This window comes from Chrysemys picta, chromosome 1 (assembly GCF_011386835.1).
Source record: "Chrysemys picta bellii isolate R12L10 chromosome 1, ASM1138683v2, whole genome shotgun sequence".
Taxonomy (NCBI): Eukaryota; Metazoa; Chordata; order Testudines; family Emydidae; genus Chrysemys; species Chrysemys picta.
The window spans coordinates 349903245-349911195 of record NC_088791.1 but is presented as its reverse complement, the minus strand read 5'-3'; the positions used below and the strand labels follow the sequence as shown (position 1 = coordinate 349911195).

The window sequence follows — 7951 nt, the reverse complement described above, 5'->3', positions numbered from 1 at the left end:
GGATCGATGGGAGTTGGTGGGGAGGTGGGATGTGCGTGTTGTGCCCCAGGTAAATTTTGCAGTTTTGCTCTCTTTGTCCCTTTGTTTGGTTCATGCCCTTTTGTCTGTATAAATAAGACTGTTTAGGTCTTGCATGGGGGCTCACATTATCTGAATGTATTAGCAAAGTGCTGTGCTAATAAAACAGAGTGATCTGACAAACTGTGAGTCCTGAGTCTAACTTTGACAGCTCAAATAAATTTGTTAGTCTCTAAGGTGCCACAAGTACTCCTGTTCTTTTTGCGGATACAGACTAACACGGCTCCTACTATGAAACATTTTCATAGACACCTTACTTGACCTCCTTTGTACAAGATTTGGTGCCACTATAGGACCATGGTTGTAACAATGGTCTATACTGTCACAGTTCATGTCAATAGTATCATGCATACTCCCATTGATAACAGCTTCCTAGAGCACAGCACACTCTGGCGAAGTCCCTGAGGACAGATGCCACCCCAGGGTGCCTCCTTCAGTCCTCAGGTGGCCCTGTAGTCACACTGACCTTCCCTCTGAGATCCTTGCAGTGACTTACTCTCAGCCTGGGAGACTTAAGAGGAGCCACTTTCGTAGGGTCACATTAATTTTGTCTTCTCCAAAACACAGGCTCTCCAGCCCCATCTTCCTCCTTCACTCAGGAACATCCCCACTGTCTTGCTGGGGTGAGATTTGTTTCAGACTTGCCACATCCCCTACTCCCCTTTTTCCCCTGGAGCCCCACCCTGTACCCCACCTCTTCACGCTAAGCCCTGCCCCCTGTTTCTCCACTTTCCCCAATGCTCCGCCTTCCAGCCAGGCCAGAGTCAGGCCATGGTAAGAGCTTCTTTGGGAGTACAGGTTGCCGTGAGGAACCCTGGACTGTCCACTTTACCTGGCTTGTACATCCTGGGGGGTAAAATGTGGAGGGTCTGGGGCACATCACAGTGGCTGTGAATCTCTGGGCAGCTCTAACCATGACCCATCTCTGGCTTCCAGCCAGAAAGAGGGAGCAGAGTCTCGGTTAAAGAGAGTAGTAGGGGTGGGGCTTTAGGGGAAGAGATGAGGCAAAGGAAGGAGCCTCAGACGAAAAGGAACCAGGATGGAATAGCTGGCAATGGCTGTCACTCATGATTTTTGTTTCCTGTGTCAAAGGAGCCGGAGCTGGTGATGAACTGATCCTTCACTTGACGAACACCCTAATTATCCTCGCACGAAGGTGTTTGCTTTTCACGCTGTACACAATTGGATTTATCAGGGGAGGAACCAGCAGGTAGACGTATCCCAGGAGAATCTTAAGTAAGTGAGAAGAGCTATTCCCGAATCTATGTATCACAGCCAGGCCAATGTCTGGTATGAAGAAGAGCAGGACGGCGCAGAGGTGGGCGACGCAGGTGTTCAGGGCCCTGAGGCACTCCGTGTGGGATGTGATGCTCAGCACTGTTTTGAGGATCATCACATAAGAGAGGAAGATGAGCAGCGAGTCCAACCCCACTGTGAAGATTGCCATAGACAAGCCATAGATGGTGTTGACGGAGATGTCCGAACAAGCTGCCTTCATGACCTCCTGGTGCAGGCAGTAGGAATGGGAGAGGACATTGGCTTGACAGTATCGCAACCGTTTCAGAAGAAAGGGGAATGGTAATGCTACAGCCACCCCTCTTACCACAAACCCCAACCCCATCTTGACTATTCTCGGCAGGGTTAAGATGGAAGCATATCTCAGTGGGTTACAGATTGCAATGAAGCGGTCAAAGGCCATCAACACGAGCACGGAGGATTCAATTTTTGCAAGAAAGTGGATGAAGAAGAGCTGGGCAAAACAGGCATTAAGGCTGATTTCCCTAGAGTTAAACAAGTATATGCCCAAGATTGTTGGCATGGTGGCTACTGATAAGCCAAGGTCTGTGACAGCCAACATGGAAAGGAAAATGTACATGGGCTCATGAAGGCTTGCATCTGTTTTTATAATGAACAGAATGACTGAATTTCCTACTATAGAAATAATGTACATTAAGCTGAAGGGGATAGAAATCCAGAGATGGATGTCTTCCTGCCCAGGTATCCCAGTGAGAAGGAATCCTGCAGAGTTGAATTTGGTCTCATTGACAGCTGACATAATGGCTAGGCCATTCCAAAGATTTCCTTCCTAAAAGAAAAAAGAACAGGAGACTAGATGATATTTAACATGACATTTTTCTGCTCTCAGTGCAACTTAAGAAACTCCCAGGAGCTTATGGAAAATCAGCAAATACATAGTCATGGATTTGCAGCACCAATAGGAAGATAGGCACTGCCAGACTGGATCCGACCTGCAGTCCATCTAGCCCAGTAACCAGTGGCCAGTTCCAGATGATACCGAAGAAGGTGAAAGAAGCCCTGCATTAGGCAGCTATGAGATAATCTGCTCCTAGGGAAAGTTTCCCCCTGAAACCAACTATTTAGACATATTTTGTGATGTAAATCTGGAGGTTTAGAGTTCTTCCAAGACTTTTAAAAACAAATCCTCACTACTTGTATTGGATTTTCTGGTTAGCCATATAAACATCCAGTCCCTCTTTGAAACCTACTTAGCTCTTGGCCCCATGGATATCTTGTGGCTCTGAGTTCCGCAGTCTACTTGAGCACTGTGTGATTTTATAGTTGCGACCTTCCTAAAGACACCTTTTATGGCCCTCCATTTCTGAGTGTGGCCCATCATATCATATGTATCACACTGTAAACACATGGCAAGTGCATGGGGAAAACAGTCATTGTATGTAGCTGTCCTGCTTGAAGCTACTTATAAACACGTTTTGTTGCCTCGTTATATGCATATATTTTATTTTCTCCACTGCTGAGTGTTCAAATTATGCCACTGCCTCTTTGCAGTACATGGAATAAATTCTAAGGGCCAGGTTCTGAATTCAGTAGCATTGACTTCAACTGTGTCATTCCAGATGTGCATGCATAAATTCAGTCAGAACTGGGCTCATTTAACTTTCCCTTACCAAATGCTTCCGGTGATACACTCTGATGCACAAGAATCCCTCCAAGAGAAGCTGAAGTGCTTTGCCTGGCTAATGTGCACTGAATCCAGGAATTCCATCATCCTACAAGCTTCTCTATCTCCTAACAGGATCTGCATCCACTCCCCATGTAAGGGTCTGTAGATTTTTTGCAAGTTAAAAGGTAACATGGAGAGTTACTTCAGCTGAGCGGGGGAAGGGATGGCATCACAAAAGTGTGAACATGCAAACACTAGGTTTGTGCTAATATCAAGCTGAGTGTGCAACTTACTTCAGTCATGCTTGTGTAACAGGTGATGTGCGTAAATTGCATGCAACCTCTATTAGACTCCCCTTTCCTGCACCTCAAATCTAGCGTTTGGTGAAACACAAACTATCAGTTCTTTTCTCTCAGGACTTTTTGGAAAGTCTTGCACAGGTATTGGAGAATGATTGTGTTCATGACCCTGAATGTAAGTGTTAGAAACAGCTTCTGGTCACTTACCAGGAGACAGTATCATACAACTGTTCACTGAACAAAGTGTTAATAGCACAAACCCATTGCAAATAATATTTGGAGAACTTCTGAAATATTTTCTAGAGTAAAAGATATTAAGCACAAAGTTACCACTGCTCCTTGCCATAGCGATTGCAACAACTCTGCAGCTGGTTCTCAACATATATTCATGTCATGAAAATTTAGTTTGTAATATTTGTATTACAATGAAAAGTTTTGGCCTAACATTTACACATCTGTACGTTGGCACACACACATCAACCCATTCTTTCCCCTCTCATCTTTCAGAAATGATTTCTCCTTCTCATTTTAGAGTGTGATTTACAGTGTAGTGTTTGTCATCTGGATTTCTTCAGAACCTGAAAAGATTGTAGCATCTCAGCTCTCGTGCAGTTGCTTGTCTGCTAACAAAAGTCCAGTATCGGGGGTAGCCGTGTTAGTCTGTATCTACAAAAACAACAAGGAGTCTGGTGGCACCTTAAAGACTAACAGATTTATTTGGGCATAAGCTTTCGTGGGTAAAAACCTCACTTCTTCAGATGCATAGAGTGAAAGTTACAGATGCAGGCATTATATACTGACACATGGAGAGCAGGGAGTTACTTCGCAAGTGGAGAACCAGTGTTGACAGGGCCAATTCAATCAGGGTGGATGTAGTCCACTCCCAATAATACATGAGGAGGTGTCAATTCCAGGAGAGGAAGCAACTTTTCCTCTGAAGAAGTGAGGTTTTTACCCACGAAAGCTTATGCCCAAATAAATCTGTTAGTCTTTACGGTGCCACCAGACTCCTTGTTGTTTTAACAAAAGTCCAGTAACTCCTGTATCTTTGGGTTAATAGCTGCCCGGTTCTCCTCAGGTTCTGTTCTGTCAGTCTGTAGCCTTTATCCAGAGTGGTAACAGGCATTGGGACCAGTATATGAAATATTCATTCCCTGAGCTCTCACTCTCCAGTATATAGTGTCCCCAGCACCTGTTATTCAGGCACGATGAGGGTTTGCAGGAAGTGGATTTCAAAGTCAAATGCATGAGTATTCATGGAAATGGAAACTCATTTCACACACGAACATAGTCTATTGCTCTCACTCTCTTTTTCTTTCTCTTTGAATGTCCATGTCCTGTATTCATAAAATACATAAGACACGGGAATGACGTTGGGACAGACAGAGAGCTGAGCTGCCATAATGAATGTGTTTGCTATATTGGGTTGACTATTGGGGTATTTATGCTATGGCTGTATTAGGTGAAACCAGTCTGGCTCTTCCTACTTTAATAGCAGGCTGCTGGAAAAGAAATAATAGCTCAAGGAAAGCTGTCTCTCGGTCACCACCCCAGGGAGGTGGAGAGACAACACCGGAGCTTTATGCTGGTAGAGGCTATTTCTGGGCTCCAGCCATGTTGCTGAGTTCACAATGCTGAGAAGCTCTTCAGACTGACATGCTCAGACATTGCAGGGGAAGTCTGAAGTCCCTTAGCCTGCCCGGGTCCCCATCAGAGTGGATCTAGAATGGAGCCAGCCTGCAGCCATTACCCTTCACTTTGCATTTTAAAGACAGTGAAACCTGCCAATGTACCCAATTCCTGCTAGACGTGGAGCCACTGACACTAGACGTCTTCACCGCAAAGGACAAGGAGTCATCAGAGAGGTTGCACGGGCAGCAGGCAGTATCTGTTCAGATACGGAGGCAACTGGTTATATGAAGCATGTCTGCACATTCCCTTGGGGGCCACTTGGCCATCAGGGAACCTGAGCTGCTTGGCTTAGTGTGCACCAGCTTTAACCCCTCTCATGGCCAATGTCAAACTGCAGGAGACCAAATCACAGGGGATGTGTGGTGATGCTGCCCAAGTGGACTGCAGCGCCAGCCCTGCTGCAGGCTCTATTCCTGGAATCCGGGCTTGTCATCACCGTTCGTACGGTTCCGATTAGTCACGGGGCTACCTCTAAGGCGGCCGAGTGGTAATGATGATGCTGTCACAGCTGTGATCTTGCTGAAATAATAATAATAATAATATAGGAGCGGATTTCTCCCCAGCAGCCCCCTGTCCTGCATTACAAACCCAGCATGCAGACCAGCGAAGGGAGATTCCAAAAGGCTCCCTACATGGAAATTTACCACAGATTGTTCTGGGGGGGGAGTCCTTTCCCTTCTCCCTGAGGAATGAAAAGGGGTACAAAAGATCCAGGGATCCCCAAAGTTAGGCACAGATCTCAGTGATCCATTGATACTTAGGCCCACCCACCATCTCTGGCCCTCCACACCTGCTCTAGGACCCTCTCCAGCTCCCTACTAGCACTGGTTCACCAGAAATGTGCTACCAGGGCCCATCACAGTAGCCACTGCCTGCAGGATCTGCTGAAGGGGCGTTGTACAGGGTGGAGGGGGCCTAAGTGCAGAGTGCAGCCATAGACTCCGTCAGTGCCACCTTCATTTCTGTTATGAGGATGAGGCAGATGAAAAGACTCCCATTTCTCTTGGGGATCGAGGCGGTTGCAATTGGGCAGCATCATGGCAGCTGAGCTTTCAGAATGATCCTTTTTCTATAAAAACTCAGCCCAAAAAAGCGAATGAAAAGGAAGCATTTCAGTTTGGGTCAAAATTTTTCATAGAGTAAAAAAAAATTTGTTTTCCAGCCCAGCTCTAGCTCAACCCATGAGCCTCTGTCTCTCGTGCTACAGGTCCTCACCCCTACAGGTCCTCACCCCTCACCCCTCACGGCAGCACTAGCCGCGAGTCTGTCTCCCATGAAGAACAGGCATTTAGGGTGACTGTATTTTCCAGTGAGAAAACTGGCGACCCTCAGCTGCTCAACCAAGAATGTCCCCCCCACACACAAACGTGAGACTGGAACCCTAGAGGGGCCACCCAGAGCTAAGGAAGCTGTCACCTTTGCCTCGACCGCTGATCTTCCTTCCCTCCCCCATCTCACCCTGTTTCAGGGGCTGGCATCTCCATTCACCTTCCCCGAAAATTCTTCCGCTCCCCACTTCCCCACTTTTTTCACAGAAATGGGCATTTGTCCCGTTTCCTCCTCAAGTCACCAAGAGTAACCAAGACAAATGCCTCCTTTTGAAAAAAGAAGTTTGGGTGGCTGGGAGAGAGCTTAAAAAATGGACTGTCCTGGCCAAAACAGGACGTATGGTCACCCTACCACAGACATCTGCTAAGATGGTTACCCCAGCCCTATAACAGAGGGATCCCCTGGCAAAGGTTTGTCTGCACTAGCCCATCCATCAGAGCAACAATTTAAGAACATAAGAATGGCCATATTGATTCAGACCAATGTCCATCTAGCCCAGTGTCCTGTCTTCTTTCAGTGGCCAATGCCAGGTACTTCAGGGGGAATGAAAAGAACAGGGTAATTATCAAGTGATCCATTCTCCATCATCTGCAACCATCTTCTGACAGTCAGAGGTTTTGAGACACCCACAGCATGGGGTTGCGTCCCTGAACATCTTGGCTAAGAGCCACTGATGGATCTATCTTCCATGGACTTATCTGGTTCTTTTTTGGACCCAGTTACACTTTTGGCATTCACACTATCCCCTGGCAATGAGTTAAACGGGCTGACTGTGCATTGTGTGAAGAAGTACTTTCTTTTGTTTGTTTTAAACATGCTGCCTATTAACTTCATGGCTGACCCCTGTTTTCTGAGTTATGTGAAGGGGTAAATAACACTTTCTTATTCACTTTCTCCACACCACTCATGATTTTATAGACCTCTATCTTATCACCCCTTAAGCTGAAAAGTCCCGTTCTTTTTAACGTCTCCTCATATGGAAACTGTTTCATACCTATAAACATTTTTGTCACCCATCTCTGTACCTTTTCCAATTCTAATATATCTTTTTTTCAGATGGGGCAACCAGAACGGCAGACAGTATTCAAGGTCTGAGTGTACCATGGTTTTATATAGAGGCAATATGATATTTTCTGTCTTGTTATCTATCCCTTTTGTAATGGTTCCTAATATTCTGTTTGATTTTTTTCACTGCTGCTGCACATTGAGTGGATGTTTTCAGAGAACTATCCACAATGATTCCACGATCTCTTTCTTGAGTGCTAACAGCTAATTTAGACCCCATCATTTTGTATGTATAATTGGGATTATGTTTTCCAATGTGTATTGCTTCGCACTTATCAACATTGAATGTCATCTGCCATTTTGTTATCCAGTCACCCAGATTAGTGAGAGCTCTTTGTAAAACTTCTTTATCTGCTCTGCGCTTAAGTATATTGAGTCATTTGTCTCATCTACAAATTTTGCCACCTCACAGTTTACCCCTTTTTCCAGATTATTTATTAATATGTTGAACAACACTGGTCCCAGCACAGACCCTATGAGGACCCCACTATTTACCTCTCTCCATTCTGCAAAGTGACCATTTACTGCTACCTTTTGTTTCCTATCTTTTAACCAGTTACTGATC

General features: G+C 45.6%; 1 protein-coding gene across 1 annotated transcript; it reads right to left on the bottom strand.

Moving 5' to 3' along the window:
• Positions 1 to 1198: 1198 nt before the first annotated feature.
• Positions 1199 to 2134, bottom strand: LOC101938249 (olfactory receptor 51G2-like). Its single transcript, XM_005311417.3, has one exon. The coding sequence runs from the start codon at positions 2132 to 2134 to the stop codon at positions 1199 to 1201; it is 936 nt and encodes a 311-aa protein (XP_005311474.3).
• Positions 2135 to 7951: the final 5817 nt, after the last annotated feature.